The sequence below is a fragment of the Eubalaena glacialis genome, chromosome 9, assembly GCF_028564815.1.
Source record: "Eubalaena glacialis isolate mEubGla1 chromosome 9, mEubGla1.1.hap2.+ XY, whole genome shotgun sequence".
NCBI lineage: Eukaryota > Metazoa > Chordata > Mammalia > Artiodactyla > Balaenidae > Eubalaena > Eubalaena glacialis.
In genome coordinates this window covers 34155281-34178171 of record NC_083724.1, presented here as the reverse complement: position 1 = coordinate 34178171, position 22891 = coordinate 34155281, and the positions used below count along the sequence as shown (strand labels likewise).

General features: G+C 45.3%; 1 protein-coding gene and 1 non-coding gene across 2 annotated transcripts in view; one reads left to right on the top strand and one right to left on the bottom strand.

The window, feature by feature from the left end:
• The first annotated feature begins 5160 nt into the window (after window positions 1-5160).
• The window catches only part of GALNT12 (polypeptide N-acetylgalactosaminyltransferase 12), a 38863-nt gene continuing 21132 nt past the window's right edge, over window positions 5161-22891 (top strand). The window contains exons 1-2 of the mRNA XM_061200201.1: window positions 5161-5587; window positions 19051-19220. Coding sequence (XP_061056184.1) covers window positions 5223-5587; window positions 19051-19220 — 535 coding nt within the window. The 5' untranslated portion in view covers window positions 5161-5222. The remainder of the gene's footprint in view (window positions 5588-19050; window positions 19221-22891) is intronic.
• TRNAE-UUC (transfer RNA glutamic acid (anticodon UUC)) lies at window positions 16674-16746 on the bottom strand. Its single transcript has one exon. It is a non-coding gene; the product is annotated as a tRNA-Glu (tRNA).

Below are 22891 nucleotides of genomic sequence, written 5' to 3'. Positions count from 1 at the left end.
CATCCAGGTATCCGTGTAAACATAACTTCTTCAGAGAAACCTTCTTAAACCCCTAAACTAAACCAGGTTCTACTAGTATAAGTCCTTTTAGAACCCTGCAATTCTTCTTTAAAATACTTATCACAACTCTAATAAGTTATCTTTTTATTATCTGTCCATTCCATTACACTCTCAGCACCATGATGCCAAAAGTATCTGTCTTGTGACAAAGATTCTCTCCTTGACCAAACTCTAGACAGGTTCCTCTGAGCTTTCATCTTGACTAGGGCTCAACCTTGGCCTGTAAAAACTACAGACTCTCAACACAAATGATTTCATCCACCCACCTCCCCTCACATTAAAAGACTTAAACACTAACATAGTTTCCAAGACTGTGATGCTAGCACCCCTTAAGTGCCTGCCTGAGAAAGCTGAAGACTACCCAAAGAATTTGCTGTTTGCTCTGTCCAACACCTAACCAGAGGCCCCTGACCACCCTTTTTAAGAACATTTACTAAAAAGGGCTTACAATTGTGAATCCTTTCTCTGTCCCTTTGAGATGTGTATGTATCTCCTACAATTCAGGAGTATCTTTCTCAAGGACCTGAAAGTCATTCCTCTATTTATTTATTTAAATTTATTTATTTATTTATCTATTTTTGGCTGCATTGGATTTTCGTTGCTGTGCGCGGGCTTTCTTTAGTTGCGGCGAGCGGGGGCTACTCTTCGTTGCGGTGCGCGGGCTTCTCATTGAGGTGGCTTCTCTTGTTGTGGCGCATGGGCTCTAGGCGCGCGGGCTTCAGTAGTTGTGGCTCGCGGGCTCTAGAGCACAGGCTCATTAGTCGTGGCACACGGGCTTAGCTGCTCTGCGGCATGTGGGATCTTCCCGCACCAGGGCTCGAACCCGCGTCCCCCCTGCATTGGTAGGTGGATTCTTAACCACTGCACCGCCAGGGAAATCCCAGTCATTCCTTTAAAATGCGATCGTCAGGAAGGATAGGGCCTCTGTCTGCCAGTCTCAGTGGGAGGATAGAATCCTGACTTCGATGACTGCAAGCCAACAGACATGTCTGGGCTAATCAGCATTTATGCTGACCAATCCTTTGTAATTTTTCATTTCCTCAACTCTACTTAAAACTCCCAGTTACCCCTGTGCAAATCAAAGTTGAATCAGTTCATACTGGACCTCCTTCCCTATTGAAATGGTATGTTACTGATTCAAATCTGTCTTTCCCATTTAACTAGTGTCCAGCTTTGTTTATCATCGACACTTGCTCATTGTAGTTTGCCTAGTCTGTAGCACAGTACCTGGCACGTGTTTAGATGCTCAATAATATTTCCTCTTGAAATATGTTGATTAAAATCATCCATTTGTTCCAGTTATCTACTGCTGTGTTACAAACCATCCCAAAACGTCATGGTGTAAAACAACAATCATCTTATTATGTTCGTGGGTTCTGTGGGTCAGGGATTTGAAGATAGCACCTCTCTGTTCTGTGATGTCTGGGGCCATAGCTGAGATGACTTGAATGACTGGGGAGGAGCCACTTCTAAGATGGCTTCTTCACTCACCTGTCTGATGCCTGGGCTGTCTAGGGTGGCTGAAGGTTGGGCTCAGCTGACCCTGTTGACTGTATGTCTGCCTGTGGCTTCTCTGGCATGATGGCATCAGGATCGTCAGATTTCTTTCCTGGCAGCTCAAGGCTCCAAGAACAGTGGTCCCGTGAACAAGGTGGAAGCTTCATGGCCTTTTATACCTAGCCTTAGGAGTCACAGAACTTCACTTCTACCATATTCTGTTGGTTGAAGCAGTTAGAAGTCTACCTTGTTTCAAGGGAAGGGAGTATCAAAGAATTTGCAGCCTGGTTTTAAAATCACCGTACCATCAGAGTCAGATTTGGGGAGAATTCTCTTGCAATTAATCATCTGTATCAGTGAGGATTAGACTTGGCTGCCTAAGACAGAAAACCCATAGAAACAGTGGCTTCAATGAGATAGAAGTTTATTTCTCTCTCACATAAACAAAGCCTGGAAGGAGGCCAGCAGGACTGGTTCAGTGTCCACAATGTTAGGGAACTGGACTCCTTCTGCCATGGTGTTTCACCGTTCTCAGTGCATGACCCAAGGTGGTTGCTTGAGCTCCAGTCTTCATAGCCACAATCCAGCCAGCAACAAGGAAAGGTAAGGAAGTTTCCTTTAAGGACATTACTCAGAAGCCCCATTTGACACCACCACTTATAGCCCATTGGTGGCACACTTAGTCACTTGGCCATGCCTAGTTGCAAGGAGGGCTGGGAAATATAGTCTTTATTTTGGAAGACAATGGGTCCAGAGAAACAAACACATTTTTTAAAAAAGGATTCTAGAGAAGGAAAAAGAGAAGATTGGATATTGGCAGATATCTAGCAGTTTGTACCATACCTTTTTATTCTGTTCTATTTCCTGTTCTGCTACTGATCAGCTGTGGGCCTGGACAACATACTTCCTTTGGCCTGGTTACCAAGTCCTCTGGTAATCAGAGACGAGGCTGAGACAATCTAATAAGGAAGCTCGAAGGATTAAGCAAATAAATGTGTCAATGCTCTGGTTTCAGGGAGAATAACTGGAGCCCTGTCCAGTCAGCCTCCTTTTTACTTTCCTGGATGGTTTTCCCTTGGGATTTCTAGGAGCAGATTTTGAAAACATCCAGACTGAGTTGCTGAGGCCCTTCCAGCAAGAAGACCTAAAGAATTCATGTTTGTTACCTTTTGGGAGTAACTTCTCTGCACTTAACCAGGCTGTGCCCTCCATCAGGTACCTCCCCACTGAGTTCACACAGATGCCTACGTAAGTGAGTGTGAGACACAAAGCCAGCCATGAATTGAGCACTTACTGTGTCTGACACTGAACCAACTTTTGGGATCATAAAGTGACCACAGCCCATACTCTTAGTCCTTTACATTCTTTTTTTTTTTTTACAAGGCCAGGGTATGAATTAAACACAGCCTAATGTAGCAAGGGCTGTAACAAAATATGATGGTGATATGGATTGAATTGTGTCCCCCCAAAAGATCTTTGAAGTTCTCATCCTTGATACCTATGAATGTTACCTTATTTGGAAATAGGGTCTTTGTTGATGTAATCAAGTTAAGATGAGATCATTAGAGTGGCCCAAATCCAATGACCAGCGCCCTTAGAAGAAGAGTAGAAGGGACACAGAGACAAACGCACTAGAAGAATGTCATATGACCATGGAGGCAGAGATTGGAGTGATGCATCTACAAGTCAAGGAATGTCAAGGATTGCTGGTGACACCAGTAACTAAGAGAAAGGTATGGAACAGATTCTCCCCTGGAGCCTCCAGGGAGAATGTGGCTCTGCTAATAAGACTTATTGCCTCCGGAACTGTGAGAGAATAAATTTCTGTTGTTTTTAGCCACCTAGTTTATGGTACTTTGTTATGGCAATTCTCGGAAACTAATAGACATGGTCAGTTTGATATGTCAGCTTGGCTAGGCTTTAATCCTCAGTTATTCAATCAAACACTAATGTAGATGTTGCCGTGAAGGTATTTTGTAGATATGGTTGACATTTACAATCAGCTGACTTTAAGGAAGATTGTTTAGGTGGGCCTGATTTAATCAGTTAAAGTCCTAAAGAGCGGAACTGAGATTGCCCTAGAAAATAAGAAATTCTGCCTGTGGATTGCAGCTTCTGCTTGTGTCAGAGAGTTTCAGCCTGTCCTTCCTGATGACCTGCCCTATAGATTTTGGACTTGCTTAACCAGTCTCCGCAATTGTATAAGCCAATTTCTTGCAGTAAATCTCTTAATATATCTCTTCCTGCTTTTGTTTCTCTTGTGGAACCCTGACTAATACACAAAAGGATGATGTGATCTTTAAATACATTTACCTAAAAAACGATGGAATTGCTGAAGGCTTCATGGAGGAGGTGGCTTTTGGCAGGGCCTTGAAGGATGGGTAGGAGTTTGCTAGGTGGGGAAGGGCATTTCCAGCAGAGAGAACAGCCTATGCAAAGGCCTGGAGTGAAACCGTGCCTCCCCTATCCCCCAGTGGCTGGGGATAGGCATTACAGAATTTGGAGTCACATTCTGGGGGTCTCTCCTGTCAAGCTGAGGACTTCAGCACTTGTCCTGGAGGCTAGGGGTTCTCCTTTTTTTATTCTTTGTTCTTTTATTTCTTTCTTTTTTGCTTTTTAAAAATTGAGATATAACTTTCATAAGTCAAGTGCATGGGTTTTAAAGAAGAACTTGATGAATTTTTACATATGTATTTATCCATGTAATCCTCACTAAAATCAAGATATAGAGTCAGGTCTGGGATTAGGGTGAGGTGAGTGAAGTGAGCTGTGCAAGCACAGGGTCAGATTCTGCCTTTAAAATTTTGGTATTTTGTTGTCATGGATTTTTTGCATTCATTTTGATTTTGAAAAATATTGTTTATTTTGATTACTGAGGCTTATTTGGCCCACACTTCAATTTTCCGCCTTGGAGAGAGCCTCATGCCTCACTCTAGTCTGGACCCTATTAAATATTTCCGGCACCCCTGTGGCTTCCTCATTCTCCCAATCCTCCCAAAGGAAACCTCTAGCCAAGACCCGGGCTACTTAACGTGAAGGGATGGCCTGGGGTGTGTGCAATCATGGGTGTGTTTGCGTGTGTTTTTCTGAGAGGATAGTTCATTTCTTTGATAAGTTTCTTGGAGGCGTCTGTAAAGTGAGGAATAAGAAACAGATTACCGACTAATAGGGAGCCAGGGGAGGGTTTGTTATTCAAGGGATCCGAGCAGTATGTCTTAGGTCGGTATGCCTGCAGGCCTCCATGAGATAGCCCGGTGTAAATTAGCCTCACTGTGCCCCAGTCTCCTCATCTGTAAAATGTACCTCTCTTATTGGACTGTGTAGGGGTCAGATGAGATAATGGCAGTGAAATTCATAGCGCCCTGCACAGCGCGTTCGGCCAACATTTACGGAGCGCTTACGACTTGCCAGGCGCTGAGCTGAGGGTTTTACGGCCGTTACCTTTTTAATAAAGCACACAGCGCACCAAGAAGGTGCACGTCTCAGCGAGCCCTCGTGGGGACCCTGTAACAGTTCGCCCCTTCGGCGGGCAGGCGGGGCGGGAAGGGGGCGGGGCGCAGGTGGGGCGGGCCGGGGGCGGGGCGGCGCGCCGGTTCCGGGATCCGGGTCGCGGGCTGCGCCACCGCCTCGGGGCGCGCCGGGCGCTGGGCACAGCTGGTGGGCGTATGTGGGGGCGCGCGGCGTGGAGGTGCTGCCCGCGAGGGCTGCGGCGCGGCCGGGAGGCGCTGCTGGCACTGCTGGCGTTGCTGGCGCTGTCAGGGCTGGGCTCGGTGCTGCGGGCGCGGCGCGGGACCGGGATGGCCGAGCCGGGACTCCCACGCACCCCGCGCTCCGGGCGGCGAGACCCGGTTCTGGCGCGGCCGCCGGTGCGGGAGGACGCTCTGGGCGCGCGAGGCGAGGCAGTGCGGCTGCAGCTGCAGGGCGAAGAGCTGCGGCTGCAGGAGGAGAGCGTGCGGCTGCATCAGATCAACATCTACCTCAGCGACCGCATCTCGCTGCACCGCCGCCTGCCCGAGCGCTGGAACCCTCTGTGAGTCCCCAGGTGGCGGGAGAAGCACCGCCCTCGGAGTCCCCGGGCCTCATTTTCTGCAGCTGTGAAGTGGCAAGGTGGAACCGGGGTCTCGAAAGACCTGGGGCTTTCGCGTCTTATTGAGTCACTCGGAAGTGGGCAGTGAAAGTGTTCATACTGCGGGATGGGGGAGAAAGATTTAAAAAATGAAAATAGAAAAATCTCAGAAATTGACAAATCTGCAGGCAGGTTTCACATGAGACCCTTTGGGTGCCCTTCCTGGGTCCAAAGGCACCCCCAGTCCAATTACGCCTGTAACGTCCTGCTTTGGCGAAGCTAAGGACCTGTGGGGTTCGAGACAGGCTTCATTCACTTATTTGTGTGCACCTGTGTGCACCAGGGCCCATGAATCAACCAGGAGGGGAGGGCCCGCCGGGCGGGTGAGATGAAAGGTGCCTGGAAGGGCAAGTCGGAAGCTGCAAGCCTCCTTGCCCTCTCTCTGGGAGTTGGATTCCTGACCTTGAAGTGGAGGAAGTCAGGAAGGAGCGGCTGCTGGGAAGGGCTCCTTCTGGCTGTGGTCCAGCAGAGCTCACTCCTGTGGGTGACACAGTCCTGGAACCTGTGTGGTCACAGGCCTAATTCCTGTTGGAGCTGCTGTCTGGAGGGGTTGTACCCACTGCTTAGGTAAGAAGGGAACAAGCTGGCAGGTGGAGGATGGCCCTCCTGGCCTTTCCTCTTTCGGTAGGGATCTTCCAGGTCCCTGCTGGAGCCCCCTCCTTAAAGACTTTGAGGGAAAGAGGGCTCAGAGAGGGGGTTCTGGAGCCAAGTGGGCAGCCTCCTGTATGTACCAGGCATCTGCCACTCCTCCCTGCCCCTTGTCCCTCCTGTTTTACAGGTGTGGAAATTGGCCCAGAGAGGTCAGGTGACTCACCCAAGGCCCCACAGCTGGAAAGTGGTGGAACTGGCCTTGGGGGACTGTGACCCTCTTGGCCCCCATGATACTGTGCTGATTTCAGGATTTTAGGCAACTGCTCTGTGCATCCTTGGTCAGAGAGAGCATGAATGTCTGCAGGAGGAGGCCCCACCTCTGCCCTCACTGGCAAAGTTTGAATGGATTTGCACCTCACTGTCTCTGCTGTTTTTCAGGATCTGCTCATGCCTAGCCTATGCTTTTACCTTAGGCATTTTCACTGTTTATCTTTTTGAGTCGAGCTTTGTTTGTTGGGGTTGGTGGTAGTTCTTCCTCTTCAGCCAAATGGCTGAATATATGTTTATCTCCTTGAAACGCCAAGGGTGCTCACTGAGGCAAGGTCTAGGGGAACCTTTCAGGTCAGACTCAGGGTTCAGACCCAGCTCATGTGAAATAAAATCGTGGCTCTTTTGCTCATCAGCTCTGTGATGTTGGGCAATTAATCTAGCCTCTCAGCCTCAATTTCCCTATCGGCAAAATAGGGGATGAGTAGAAATAACACAACCTAGGAGTTAATAAAACACCTAACACCTGGGAACACACTGTGTACTCAGTTCTTATTAGTTTTTCCTGCCTTCCCTGTTGCCAACAATACACTCAGGAGGTTGCTTTTAAGAGTCATCCAGGGATTGGTCATAAAGTTTTTCTTTTCCGGGTTCCAACTTCCTCTGTTGTCCCAGGTTGTGAAGTCTCTTTGAAACATTGTGGATGACCTGTGGGGCTTATGGTGGCCCATCTCCATGGTGACACAGCTGCCCTGTGTCCTATCAGGATTTGCTTATAGATCCTGCTATTGCAATGACCCTGGGAAGTTAATCCAAACCCAGCGTGATAAGGAGTGTGAATGCCTCCTGCCTTTAATTCCTACAGCAAGGCCTGTTGGGTCATTCTTGTCTAGAGAGAAAGGTGAGCTCCATCTGTGTCGGTCTCAGCCCAGCCTGGCCTTGAGGTATAACTTAGATGTAGCCAGTAGCGTCCAGGCCTTTCACGAAGACTCACTTTTATTATAGTTCATAAGGGCGTGAGGACCTAATAAGGTCTTGAGATTTAGCCTGAGAAACCAGAATGGCAGATTGAGTTCACAGTCGGGGTCCTGGGTGAGGGGGAGGGTTGGAACTAATTAATAAGCAAAGGTGTGGTTAGGATCCTTGAATGTCATAGGAGGGAAGGTCCTGAGGGAGCATCCAGTCTAACCAGAGAGGAAAAGCCATGCCCCCAAGGTAACACACAGATCTGGGGCAGAGCTGATCTAGAACCCAAATCTTTCATTCCCTCCTCCCTTTTGAGATGGAGGCAATTATTTATCTATTAATTTTAATTATAAGAGCAATACATGTTCACTCTAGAAAAGTTTGCATATACAGAGAAGCAAAAAAAAGAAAGAAAGAAAGAAAAATCATCCACAAACCTACCATCCTGGGAAGAACCACTATTAACATTTTGCTGTGTATCCTTCTAGACTTTTCCAGGTATAGAAATAGATTCTGAAAAAGATACACACGGGTAAGTGGGTGAGAACATATTCAGACATGAGTATGTACAAAGGCCCACACATGTTTTTAACCAAAGACTTTGCACTACAGGGGATAAATGTGTTATCATAGGCAAGGGACTGTTTGGCTTGGTTCTTCTGGCATCTGCAAGCCTTGGTAGCTAATAGACACTTCGAAGTATTGGCTCTAATTCCTCAAGACTTGGTGTAGACCCTGGCCCTTCTGTGAGGCTAATAATTCACATGCCAGTAGATTAGTGCATCGCTTTTTTTCTATTAGTTACGGCACTGAATCGAGGAGGGAAAGGAGGAGGAGGAGGAGGATGACAAGGAATTCTTGCATGGTAGTATAGTAAGTATAGGGTTTGCAAAACTCTTTCACAAATACCGTCTCATTTGAGCCTAGCAAGGAGAGGGAACTTTCACTGTGAGATGGCAGCAGGCCAAAGTGGGGAGCCAGATAGCTGGGTTTGTGGCCTTGGGGAACTTTGAAAAATTATGTGAGGGATCTTCCCCAGAATAATTAAATAGAGTTTTGGTGGGTAGGGCCTAGGCTGAGGCTGATGTGCAACTAGTGTTGAAAGCTACTGGCTTAGAGCCTGTGGATTTCTCACTCCGAAGATTAAGGGTGGGTGCTTTTGAAGGTGTGGGAGAATACCAGAATTAGACAAAGTGGGGATTGATAACAGGTCAAATGCAGATGAAACTAGTGGTGACATCACAGTCAGTTACAAGGTGTGTCACAAGTGGATGGTGGCTAATCATGTACCAATACTTACAGGAAGTTTTAGTTTTCATAGATAAGGGAAGCCTTGAGATAATCCTATACTGTTATTCTCATTTGCATTCTGACCTCTTTAACAGGAGAGAAAGGTGGAGTGACAGCGCCCTTGGGGCTGTGCATTTCCACCGCACATGTATGGGGATGCCACGGGGATACCACGCATGTGACCATCAGCTGTTCTCTGCCACTGCCAAGGAGTTGTGAACCGCTGGTTAGAAAAGTGTGTAAATAATACACACAGGTGTTTGCATTTCCTGAACGCTTGCTCTGGTTTTAGCCGTATTAGTGCTATAGTTGCAGAGTGTGTATCCGAGTTTAAGGACTAGGACTTGGGTGCTAGGATGGCAAAGAGTCTCAAAATAGCTCTAAATAGGTAATTCAGCAAAAGAAAGTGTTTGTGTCTTGCTGGGGTTGGCAGGAGGGAGTTGGTTAAGATTTCTCTTTTTGCAGAGAGGTAGCCTGCTTGTCTGTTCTCTTAACATTACCTTTGGAGAAACATCACACATGGTGTGGAGATTAGACTGATGTTTCTTTGCTTCCCCAACAAGGTTGTAAACTGAGGCTATTTTATTAGTTTTTACTAGACCCATCTTGTGGTTGTCAGAGTGGCGTCCTTTCTTTGAATCAGTACTTTAAGTCTACAGAACATGTTCCTTTTGATTAGAGTTGTCATGATACCTTCTCCCATCCTTTTACTTTCACTTCTTCTGTGACCTTAGGCATGTCTCTAATTAGCATGTTGCTGGATTTTGTGTTGTCATTAAAAAAAAAAATCCAGACTGACAGTCTTTGTCTTTAACTAGATAGTTATGTCCATTTATACTTACTGTGCTTACTGATACTTTAGTGTTTGATTATGCCATCTTACTTATGCTTTCTATTTGTTATGCTTTTTCTATGTTTTTTCCCCTTTTTTCCATACTGCTTTTTGAATTGATAGAACCTTCTGGTTCCATTTTTCTCTCTCTATTAATTTGGCAGTTATCTATCTCCAATCTTTAGTGGTATAATTTGAAAGTATATATTTAACTGAAAAAAGTCTAAAGTTAATCAATAACTATGGATCCTAGAATGCTTTAACATTGATCACCTTCTTTCCCAATTTGTATGTCATTTTACTCCACTATTTTAATTCTGTCTTGCTTTTTAAACCAACACATTAGACATTTTTTAAAATGCAGTACTTGTTTACATTTATCCACACGTTTACCATTTTCTCTTCCCATCATTCTTTCCTGAATGGTCATCTTTGGATCTCAGATATCTTTCTGGGATTCTTTTCTTCTTCCTGAAATATATCATGTATTTCTTGCTGTAGACAAGGTTATTGTTGTAAACACTCAGTTTTATTTATCCGAAAATGTTTTTATTTTGCTCTTGTTCTCAAAAAATAGTTTGGTTGGGTATATAATTCCAGGTTGATAGTTTGGCATTTGAAGATAGTATTCCACTGTCCCCTGGCTTGCTCCATTGCTGTGAGATGTCTATACTGAGTTAAATTTGCCTGTCATTCTTGTTTCTTTGTCATTCATTTGAGGTCCTCTTTTATTTATTTAAGCATAGTAAGCATACTTATTTTATGCTCTGTCTGATACCTCTAATATCCAGGTTCATAGATTTCCTTGTTGTTCCTGTACTCCGAGGACTTCTTTTACTTTTTTGTAAGCTGATCCATGCATTTAAAAGATTTTTCTAAAGTATTTTATCAAGAATTTTTTGGGTGTCTTTTACCAAGAGGCGTTCCCAGATATTTTAAATCTTTCATACTGCCCTGAGTGGAAGTCCTATATTCACTTTAAAAAAAAACTTATTTTCTCTATTAGTTAGGGTTCTTTGGTTGAAAATGACTGAAAACTCAATGCAAACTGACTTAAATATAAAAGAAAATATATTGACTTCTATGACAGAAAAGTCTGGGATTAGAACTGGGTTCAGATTATTCTGGGCCCTGAATACAGGGACTCAACTGATTTCATCAGGAAAATGTTGATTGGTCAGGCCTGGGGCATGTGACCTTCCCAGAGGGGTGTGTATATGTGCGTATGTATACACAAGTGTGTGCACACACATTGTATGTATGCGTGTGTGTGTGTGTGTGTGTGTGTGTGTGTGTCCAGCCCTGCACAAACCATACAGCTTGAGAGTCCAGGAGGCATGGTTCCTGAAAGAGCAAAGGGCAGTAAGATGAAGAAAGGAGAAAGCATTCTGGGCCAATAAAACACATCTATGTATATTATGACCTCCCTGGCCTGTTCTCCAAAGGATATGAATTTTCATTTTTTAAAAGATGTTTATGTGATAACCTAAATATAATATAAAAGAAGATATGGAAGTATTTGCCACACCCATTCATTCATATCCATAAAATACATAGACATATATTGTACTGGTGGAGATTATGGTAGTCCACACCCAGTAGGGTTGTTATGAAGGCTAAAAGGAATAATGCATGTAGAATGCTTAGCACACTATCATGTAGTAGGCACTCAATAAATGTTACTATTATTACTAGGTACAGTGCAAAGCATGCAGAAAATACAGGGAAAAACACAATTCAGCCCCTGCCCTTACAAAGCACATGGATTATACCAGAAAGTTAAGGAAAGGATGGCTTACTATGATTTAGCAGTGCATTTGGTTCTGAGCTCTCTTTTATCTCCTACGCAGAAGTGGAACCCTGAGTGATGCATAGCTGCCCTTGCCTAATGGAAGGATGCACAGCTTTTTATCACTCAGGAAAAGGGGGAAGTGTTTTTCCTGGATGCAAATTTAGAGATATTCAGGAAGGATATATTGAACTTCATGAAGGAGAATGCTTTTAAAGGATGTTTTATCTTCTTTTTTTTTCAATTGAAGTATAGTTGATTTACAATGCTGTGTTACTTTCTGGTGTACATCAAAGTGATTTAGTTATATATATATATATATATATATATATATACTTTTCCATTTTGGTTTATTACAGGATATTGAATATAGTTCCCTGTGCTATACAGTAGGACTTTGTTGTTTATGTATTTTATTTATAGTACTTTATATCTGCTAATCCCAAACTCCTAATTTATCCTTCCCTCACCCGTTTTCCCCTTTGGTAACCATAAGTTTTTTATCTATGTCTGTGAGTCTGTTTCTGTTTTGTAAATAAGTTCACTTGTGTCATATTTTAGATTCCACATATAAGTGATATTATATGGTATTTGTCTTTCTCTTTCTGACTCACTTCACTTAGTATGGCAATCTCTAGGTACACCCATGTTGCTGCAAATGGCATTATCTTATGCTTTTTTATGTCTGTGTAGTATTCCATTATATATATATATATATGTGTGTGTGTGTGTGTGTGTGTGTGTGTGTGTATACCACATCTTCTTTATCCATTCATCTGTCGATGGACATTTAGGTTGCTTCCATGTCTTGGCTATTGTAAAGGGATAATTTAAAGAACAAAGGAGAAACTATACCATGCCAACAACAAAAAAAGGAGAGGGCAGAATGTTAAATATTACTCAGTGAAGACATTTGCTATGGGAAGCTAAAGAAATATGATTCAGCTTTTTAAAAATCTTTCTTGTGATTATAAAAATGATGCATGTTCATTATAGAACTATTTTATTTTATTATTTTTAAATAAATTTATTTATTTTTATTTTTATTTATTTTTGGCTGAGTTGGGTCTTTGTTGCTGCACGCGGGCTTTCTCTAGTTGTGGCGAGCAGGGCTACTCTTCGTTGTGGTGTGTGGGCTTCTCGTTGCAGTGGCTTTTCTTGTTGCAGAGCATGGCTCTAGGCACATGGGCTTCAGTAGTTGTGGCACGCGGGCTCAGTAGTTGTGGCTCGCGGGCTCTAGAGCACAGGCTCAGTAGTTGTGGCGCACGGGCTTAGTTGCTCCGCGGCATGTGGGATCTTTCCAGACCAGGGCTCGAACCCGTGTCCCCTGCATTGGCAGGTGGATTCTTAACCACTGCACCACCAGGGGAGCCCTATAGAACAATTTTAGAATGCAGAAAAATATAAAGAATTAAATAAGAATCAGTGATAATCCCACTGCTCAGAGATCACCATTGTTAACATTCTTGGCATATTTCTTTCTATTGTTTACTGTTTATGTGTGAGTGCATGCACACACACTTTGTTGTTCGAAGAACTGACATGATGCTGTTTATAGATCTGTACCCTGCTTTTCTGATTAAACGTCAGAGTGTGGTCATCCTTTTTTTACTGCCAAATATTCTCTGAAGACATGGCTTTGGATGGCCATGTAGCGTTTCTTCATGCAACCATGAAGATTTATTCTCCTACATTTAAATTGTTTACAGAATTTCACTATTATAAATAATGTCACAAAGAAAAATTTTTACGACAAGCCTCCTTCAGGGTATCTCTGATTATTCACTTGGGTGAGAAATTCTTAGATGTATTGACATGAGATGAATGAGAAGAGGAACACTTTAAAGCTCTGAGTGTAGGGAATTCCCTGACAGGCCAGTGGTTAGGACTCCAAGCTCTCACTGCTGAGGGCCCTGGCTGGGGAACTAAGATCCCATATGCAGCGCAGCGTGGCCAAAAAAAAAAAAAAAAGTTTAATAATAATAAAAAAGAAAGCTCTGAGTGTATATTGCTAAATTGGTATCTTGTAATCTAAGAGCACACAAATAGCCCACCTGGACATTTGAGAACAGTGCCCTTGAACTTCTGGATTTTGCACAGCAGTGAAAACACATAAACAAAAACACTGAGGAGGGGCTGACATACAGTCCCAACTCTATTTGGTCAAACAGAGCTTGTCCTGCTCTCCTATTTACTCCCATCATGAGAAGAAATAAGTTTTAATCCAAAACAGTAAGGATGTGATTTCAGACTAAAGGACAGTTCTTTAAATTGAATAAATTTCATGTTTGAAAACCTCATTGTCCTTATTTCTACTCATTTCTCTTTGGACTGGTGCATATGTGAAACTAAATTTTAGCTTTACCTTGTTTTTAAAGATAAAAAAATATTTTTAGTTTCACAAAAACACATTTTTTTTTCATGTAGTGTAAGCAGTTCTTTCTGATGCTTCTAGTGGGCTATGGTGGCTTTTCTATGCACCCTGTCTAGTACTCAGAGAATATTAAATCTGGACATAATTATTAATATTCTTATACATATATGTGTGTGTTTTCCATTTGCTCTAACATATATTTGGAGGAAGGCAACTGTTTTTTGTTTTTGTTTTCATCAACATTTTTTTAATTAAAATTTTTGTCTCTGATTTTTTATTCTTTTAAATTTTATTTTGTTCTATTTTATTTTTAAAATTAAAAAATTTTCAGATTTTTTATACAAATTTTAAAGGTTACTTTACATTTAGATTGATTACAAAATGTTAGCTATATTTCCCATATTGTACAATACATCCTTGAGCCTATCTTACGCCCAATAATTTGCACCCCCCCACCACTGATAACCACTGGTTTGTTCTCTGTATCTGTGAGTCTGCTTCTTTTTTGTTATATTCACTAGTTTGTTGTATTTTTTAGACTCCACATATAAGTGATGTCATATAGTATTTGTCTTTCTCTGTCTGACTTATTTTATTTCACTTAGCATAATGCCCTCCAAGTCCATCCACATTGCTGCAAATAGCAAAATTTTGTTCTTTTTTATGGCTGAGTAGTATTCCATTGTATATATCTGCCACATCTTCTTATCCATTCATCTGTTGATGGACACTTAGGTTGCTCCCATATCTTGGCAATTGTAAATAATGGTGCTATGAATATTTGGGGTGCATGTATCTTCAAATTAGTGTTTTTGTTTTTTTTCAGACATATACCCAGGAGTGGAATTCCTGGGTCACATGGTAGTTCTATTTTTAGTTTTTCGAGGAATGTCCATACTGTTTTCCACAGTCTGCACCAACTTACATTCCCACCAACAGTGTACAAGGGTTCCTTTTTCTCCACATGCTCAGAGGGCAGCTGTTTTGGTAGAAGTGGGAATGAATGAGAAAGGAGAGGGCCTTGGACAGGGCCACTAAGATTGAGATATGTGTAGGTCAGAATTGCCTTGGTGTTTGGGTACACCCTTTGCAACATTAAAAATTTCCTTTTCTTCTTTTTGTATTAAACTTTTAATTTTGAAAAATTCAAACCTAGAGAAAATTTGCTAGAATAGCCAAAATCCTCTATATCCTTCACCTAGACCCACTCATTATTTTGGTACATTTACTTAATTTTTCTCTTTCTATATGTATCCTATAATATTATACACATTTGAGAATAAGTTACAGAGATGATAATCTTTTATCCTTTGTTACTTCAGTGTGTATTTTCTAAAAACAAGGACATTCTCTCCTGATACCATGAAGGTAGTTATCACATTCAGGAAATTTATACAATATCAGATGTTTCCAACTGTCCCAACTTTTAGAGCAATCTTTTTTCTTCCTTACCCGGTATCTAATTGAGAATCAAGTAGGACATTTAGTTGTCCTGCCTCTTTAGTCTCCTTTAGTCTGAAATGGTTCCTCAGACTCTCATTGTCTTTTAGGACATTCACGTTTTTTAAAAGAGTACAGGCCTGTTGGTTTATAAAATGTCAATTCAGGCCTGTCTGATAGTTTCCTTGCGATTTATTTCAGCATATGTGTGACCATAAAACTTAATGACTTAAAACAGCAATAAACGTTTATTATTTCACATAATTTCTGTGGGTCAGGGATTTGTGAATGCGTTATCTGAGTGGTCTGGCTTGGGAGTCTCTCATGAGATTGTAGTCGATATGCTACCTGGGGTTTTTGTCATCTCAAGGTTTGATTGGGGCTGTTGAGGCTGGAGGATCTGCTTTTAGGATGGCCCATCATATGCTGGAAAGTCTATCTGGGCTGTCCTGGCTGTCAGAAGCCTCAGTTCCTCTCCACATAGATCTCTTCATGGGACACTTGAGTGTCCTCACTACATAGTGGCTAGCTTTCCCCAGAATGGATGGTCCATGGGAGGGAACAAAGAGGAACCTTCGGTGTCTTATGACCTGGTCTTAGAAGCCACATACTGTTTCTCCTGCTGCATTCTGTTCATGTGTGGTGGTTTTAAAATATACCTACAAATTCTTTGATAGTCTTCCCTTTAAAAGAAGGAGCCTAATTCTCCTCCCCTTGAGTATGGGCTGGACTCTCCTCTGTGGAGCACAGCGCTAAGTAACCACTTCTGTGATTCAGAAGACCAGCGTGTCCAAGAATTCAGGTCCCGCTGGCTAGGGCTGGTGGGAACGCCTTATCGCTTCAGGACACCAGCGTGGTCATGCCTCCAGCCTACAGATGAAGCGGGCATGAGAATGTAAAGGGGGCTGAGAAGAGCCAGCCCCTCTCAGAGGCTCTCAGATAAGCCTATTCATGTGGCAAGGCCACCCCAGTGACAGCAGAGCCTGGGCTGCTGCCTGGGTAGCCTCGGAGCCCTCTACAGAAACTGTCCTGGAACTTAGGAAAAGGGACCTGGAGCTACTTAGGAGACCCTGAGGGATGAGAGGAGAAATTGCCTGTTTCTTGGTAGGAGGGAGGGCTGGTTGAGGAGAGGGGATGTAGGGATCTTTATTTAGATTCTGATGGCCCACCTGAGCCTCCCGCAGGGTCAAAGGTATGAGCCAGAACCCTGTGACAAGATCGCACAGGGACACAAGGAGCTCAGCCAAGTACATACACACTTGCAGGCGCTCTGAGAACTGTCCAGGCTACCCCGCCTCTCAGCCTTGTCTTTAAAATAGGAACAGTAAATACTAACATAGGAAGAGGTTTTGAGAGTGAAATAAAGTACTACATTTCATCGATTCTAAGGCATTTTTTTTTTCTTTTTTTTGGCCATGTGGTGCAGCTTGTGGGATCTTAGTTCCCTGACCAGGGATTGAACCTGGGCCCTCGGCAGTGAAAGTGCAGAGTCCTAACCACTGGACCACCAGGGAATTCCCTCTAAGGCAGGGGTCCCCAAACCCCGGGCCTGTTAGGAACCGGGCTGCACAGCAGGAGGTGAGCGGCAGGGGAGCGAGAGATGCTTCATCTGCCGCTCCCCATTGCTTGCATTACGGCCTGAACCATCTCCACCCTCCCACCCCCCATCCGTGGAAAAATTGTCTTCCACAAGACCGGTCCCTGGTGCCAAAAGGTTGGGGACCGCTGCTCTAAGGCACTTTAAAAAAAATATTTAAACATTTCTGAAATTAGGATGTCTCTTAAAATCAGAGCATCCTGCAGTTATGATTGGTAGCATTTGTCTTTCTTATTGGTTCATAAGAGAATGGTGTGTCTTCCAACCACTGGAAGACACACCATTAATTTTGATGAAAGCTTATAGACTGGAGATATGATAGCACTAAGGAATTGCTAACTTTTAAAGTGTTACCATGATATTGTGTTCATTATGAAAAGAATCTTTATCTCTTAGATATATATATTGAAATATTTATGGATGCTGTGGTATGCTGGGTTTTGCTTAAAAATAGTCTGGGATGAGGGGAGTGGGTGAAGACAAAGATGAATCAAGACCATGTGTTAAGGTCCACTGAAGTTAGGTGAAAGGTTCACAGGACTTTCTTATACTGTTCTCTCTACTTTTTGCATGTTTGAAAATTTTCATAATGAAATAAAAGGAAAAACAAAGAAATAAGTTGTGTACACAAAAGGCTTTTCCTCTGCTTTTTGTGGGACTGGGTCCCTCATTATTCAGGTCTCATCCTAAATGTCACCTCCTGGAGGGGCCCTCCCTGATTACCTGTTCTGTGGTTGCCTCCATTCCCCCTTCCTACTCCCCTCTGTAGTTGCTCTCTCTTTCATCCCTCTCCTTTTCTTCATAGCACCCTAACTTTCTGAAATTATTGATATGTTTGCTTATTTGATTATTGTCCCCCTGATTGTAAGCTCTGGGAAGCAGGGACTTTGCCTATCTGGCACATAGTAGGTGATCAGGAAATGATCGGTGACTGACTGATACAGGGCCCACTGCTACAGTGCCTCGCACGTGGTAGATAGTCAATAGACGTTGGTTTCACCCCTCACCCTGCTTGGTTCTCCATCTCTTTGATCTTGCACTTAGCTTATCTGTAAGACCTTCCCTTTCTGCCCCCGGAGGCTGTCCAGTCTTCAACATTTATCTTCTTCTCGCATTTCCACCCCATCCCTTGGTCTGGCCTTTAGCCAGGCCAGCCTTCAAACCCTGGTCCTTCTGGTGTCCCTTGTGGGTTTCTGTTCCTCCCCTATCTTGCTGTCAGCCATGTCCTGATTTCCAGGCACTGCCTACTCCCTGGGATGACACTGGGAGTTTGTCATCCATTACTCTGAGGAGAGAATTCTGTGTCAACCTGGAACCTTTGTGCAAAGTAACAGAAAACCCTACCAAAGAAAGAGGGAGCTAAATGGTTCTTATCACTGCCAGCCAAGCCCTAACCCCAGAGAGATGGGTGGGCTCAGCACCCCCCTCACCACGAGACTGCCGCAGAATGGAACGGGAGGGTGGGTGGTGGCAGTGGTATGGGGGCTGGGGGGTAGTCAGTGTTCTCTACAGAGCCCTTCCTGGAATGTTCATGCATCCTAGCCATGGTTCCAGTTTATGCATTCAGTGCATCACCTTTGAAAGCATAGCCCCTGCTGGGATGCAGAGTAGGAAAGATGCTAGGAGAAGGTAGGGGGAGACTCAAGTGGTGGTGAGTTCTGGAGCATGGAGAGTGACACCTGCTGAAACGGAGACGTGGGCAAGGTGCTGGAGGAGCAAGGAGGGGCAAGCACCTGCCCCACACAGGTGTCCCCACGCTTTTCCTGAGAAGGCGGGGTGAGTTGTTCTTGAAAGAGGACAGAGAGTGTGCCAAGCAGGAAAGGGAGGAAAGGGCGCAGTCTGAGCAAAGACCTCAGTGGGATTGGAAAGGCGTGGACAGATGGGAGAGCTGTTGGGCGGGGAAAAGTGACAGTCCCCCTCCCTTCTGATTCTGCTGAGTTTGTATGTTGCACAAATCTGAAAATTGCTTTAAGGCTTAAAAACAGCATCTGCAGTTCAAGCTCGTTAAGTATTTAAAACCTTTTTAAAGAATCTGCTGGGTCTCCTAATGGAACACGGGGGACTCTGGAAGATCCCAGCAGGCTATTTGCCATTCCCCAAGGGGAGGCCCCAGGACCGTGACCTATGTCCCCTTCATCACTCCATCCCCAGCACCAGCCTGGGCCTGGTACATACAGTCAACAGTGGGGTCTTGATTCCTGAAGTTGTGTTGTGTTCGCAGGTGCAAAGAGAAGAAATACAATTATGATCAGTTGCCCACGACATCTGTCATCATAACATTTTATAATGAAGCCTGGTCAACTCTCCTTCGGACAGTTTACAGTGTCCTTGAGACATCCCCAGACACCCTGCTAGAAGAAGTTATCCTTGTAGATGACTACAGCGATCGAGGTGAGCCCCTGACATGGGCTCTTGGAAGAGCCTGCCCTTCTGTGGCTATGCCTGGGAGGCGAGAGTGTGACGTGGGACATATGGAACAGGCCTGGAAGGACAGGCTTCCTGCACCCCTCTGTGCCTGGCCTCTCCCCTCAGGGAGTTCAGAGCCAGATGGGGGGAGGCAGACGTGATGGCAGAGGGCTCTACCACACGGTGCTACGGGACTCACCCCGCCTGGGTGCTCAGGAGGGGATGGTTGACCTTAATCTTGAAGGTTGGGTTTGCAGACAGCAAAGGTGGAGGGAGGCGTTTCAAGTGGAGGGCACAGAATATGGAAAGGCTTAGAGGTGCAGTGCTGTGTGGACTGTGTAGGATCTGCAAGTAGTTCAGGAAGGACGGAGGGCCGGCTGCTTCAGTGAGTAGCAAGAGAGGAGCGGGGGTGGGGTGGGGTTGGGGGAGAGGGCTCAGGCCTTCGACCTGAGGCCGAGGAGTTGGGGCTTTGTCCTGAGGGCAGGGAGAGCCAAGGCAGAATTTCAAGCAGGAGACCAGTTTTGCCCTTTGGGGAATCCCTCTAGGCTGGAGTGTGGAGAATGGGGTACTAGGGAGCTCTGCAGGGAGGCCAGGGGGCTGTGGAGGTGGCCCAGGTGGGAGATGGAGGCTTGGAGTCGGGTGGGAGGGGAGGGGAGGGCAGGGCAGGCGGATGAGAGGAGGGATGCCCGGGAGGTGGCATCCACAGGCCCAGAAACTGGCCGAGGTGCGAGGCACACCCTCGGGCTTCCAGCTTGGGTCTCCTGGTGAATGGTGATGCGGTCCCAGAGCTAAGAAAGCCATTTAGGGCAGGAGGGGCAGGTCTGGCAGGGGAAGGGGGGCATTTGGCCTTGACCACGTTGAGTTTGGGATGAGATCAAAAAGGGGCAGCCTAGACAGAAGAACTGAAGCCAGGGAGAGGCATTCCATTGAAAGGGTGGTGGTTGTCCCTACAGACCTAACCAGTGACCTGGGATCCAGCAATTCACAGGCAGTCCAAGGCTGGCCCTTTATTATTCAGTGAATGTTTTTTGAATGTGTGCTAGGCGCTGGGGATTCCGTGGGAAACAAGACAAATCCCTGCTCTCATAAAACTCACATTCTAGAGAGGTGGGTGGAGATGGTCAATAAACATATAAAGAACATAACATAATATATACATCACATAGTACAACACAGTATAACATAGCATACCATAATAGAACGTGATACTGTACCATAGCACGAGTAGGAAGTGCTCTGAAAGAATACTGGGAGCAGGAGAGTGAGTGGGGCTTGGGCACCAGGCCTACTCTAGCTGGTGGAGGTCAGGGAGGCCTCTCTGAGGAGGTAGCCTTTAAGCCAGAAGCTACAGTGTGGAGAAGGAGGCAGCCCAGTGAAGGTCTGGGGAGAGGGGCCGGGCTGGAAGCAGCAGGTGCAGAAGCTGGAACAGCAGCCGTTCTCCAGGTCAGACCACCGGCTGGTGGAGGGTGACCTGGGGGATGAGGTTGCAGGGTGGGCGGGGCCAGATCAGGTGGGGCCTCGGAGGCCAATCTAAGGGGTTTAGCTTAAATAGGAGCCTTTTGGGAGCTGCCTGAGGGCTATCGGGAGAGCTGGAAGGTCGCTAGGTCTTGGGGACTCACTGTGCTGCCCTGTGGAGCAAGGCTGACGTTGGGGGCAGACATGGATGGAAGGGGGAGGGGTGTAGGGGCTGCCGTGGCCTTGCCTGGCTGGGGTTAGCCGTGTCCATGGAGCGGTAGTCAGCCAGCACATCTTTGGCCACTAGCTGACGTGAGGGCAGCTAAGCTTAAGTGAGGGGAAATGTCATGGCCCTGCAAGAGGGAGAGCTGTGGGCTTGGTTGCTAGAGCCTGTTTCAAACCAAATCACCACCCCTGGACCACCCATCAGGGTAGAGCCACTGCTTATTGGGCATCTGCTGCTTCAGGCTCTGAGGCTGGTCTGTCTGACTTCAGAGCCTGGTGTATAGGTCCTAATTGGTGGGTGTGCCGGGCTGTTCTCACAGAGACTTAAAATAACAGTGATTTACATGAGATAAAAATTGGTTTCTCGCTCACATCACAAATCTGGGGTAATAGTCTAGGGCAGGTGTGGCCCCTCCATGCTTTTAGGGCCCAGCTCCTCCTGCCCTAAGTCTCCTTCCTCTCGAGGATGGTGCACTGCCTCCGTCTGCATAGTCCAGGCTGGGTCTCCACCTCCTGCTCACTCCCGTCAGCAGACGGGTTTCAAGGGGACTGGGAGCCACACCTGGAAGTTGCCCTCAGTCCCACTGAGTAGAACAGGGTCACCTGGCCACGCCTACCTGTGAGGGAGGCTAGGAACGCCGTCTCTGTGGAGGGTGGCCATGTGCTCAGCTGAAAAGCATGGGGAGAGTGAGTCTTAGGGGAAGCTGGCATTCCCCATGGCAGCAGGCAAACCAGACTGGGGGTTGAGGCCTAGTGTAGCCTACAAGGTGCTGAATTCTGGGGTCAGGGGTCTGAGGTGAGCTTTACCATAACCCGTCATGGCACCTTGGGCAAGTCACTTGTCTTCTGAGCCTTAGTTTCTAATCTGTAAATGGGTTTATCTACACTAATACCAGAGACCTGTGATGAGGAATAAATGAGATCATGTGTAAGACAGAACCCCATGTAGCAGCCAGCTTATAGTAGGCATGCATCTCCATTTCCTTTCCTCCCAGGGTTGTTTTCAATATGTCTGTGTAGACGCTGGTTCTGGGTCACACCGCATAGCCTAGAATCCCAGCTCCAACACTTTGCAGCCGTATAGCCTTGAGCAAGGAGCTTAACCAGTTTCAACCTTGTCTTCCAGCCCTGTAAAATGGCATAATAGTAGTTCTTACCTTTCAGGGTCATTGTTGAGGATTAAATGAGATGAAGGCGGTAGCTTGCTACATCAGGGCCTGGCCCATTGCTGGCACTTGTTCAACGATAACTTCTGCTTTTATGAACTATTTAAAAAACTGCAAAGTGCCAAAAACGTTTCAGAAATGTATTCATTCAGAAGCAAATATCAGATTATTTTCTCTTTATGGGATCAAGCAGCTGCTCAGCAGACAGGAATACAGTATGAAGCCCTTCCAGTACAGCTCAGTGCTCCCATAAATGTAAGACTCTGTGGGGCCAAGACTTCCCCTCCCCATCGTGGTAATTTGTAAAGCCAGCAGGATGCCCCTCTCAGCGTATATTGGAGGTAAGAAGTCCTGCCCTGCCCCCTCCTCCCACCCTTCCTGCAGGGTCAGTCTGAGCTGATGAGGGATGTCAGCGCCTTCCAGGATGGGGGAAGACAGTTCAGGCAGACAGAAAATTGATGCAGACCAAACCCATAATGAGTGCTGGGAGGCTGCACCACAGTTTTCCTGTGTGTTCCCTGGGCACTGCCACTAATTAGCTTTGCTTGGGAAGTCACCTCCCTTATTCCTGCCATTAGCTTATACGCAGTTATATTTAGGGTTGAAAAAAAATCAACCAATGAATGTTTTTTGTTTTTTGTTTGAGTATCAAGAGTACTTAGGGAAACATTTCACAGACAACAAAGCAACTTAGAACATTTTACAAAGTTTTCCCTTCACTGATGATGAGGGGGACTTTGAGATGAAGCCCATGTTGATGTGGGGAGATTCTCTCATTTTTATTTTACCTGACTGGTTCTCACCTGCCTC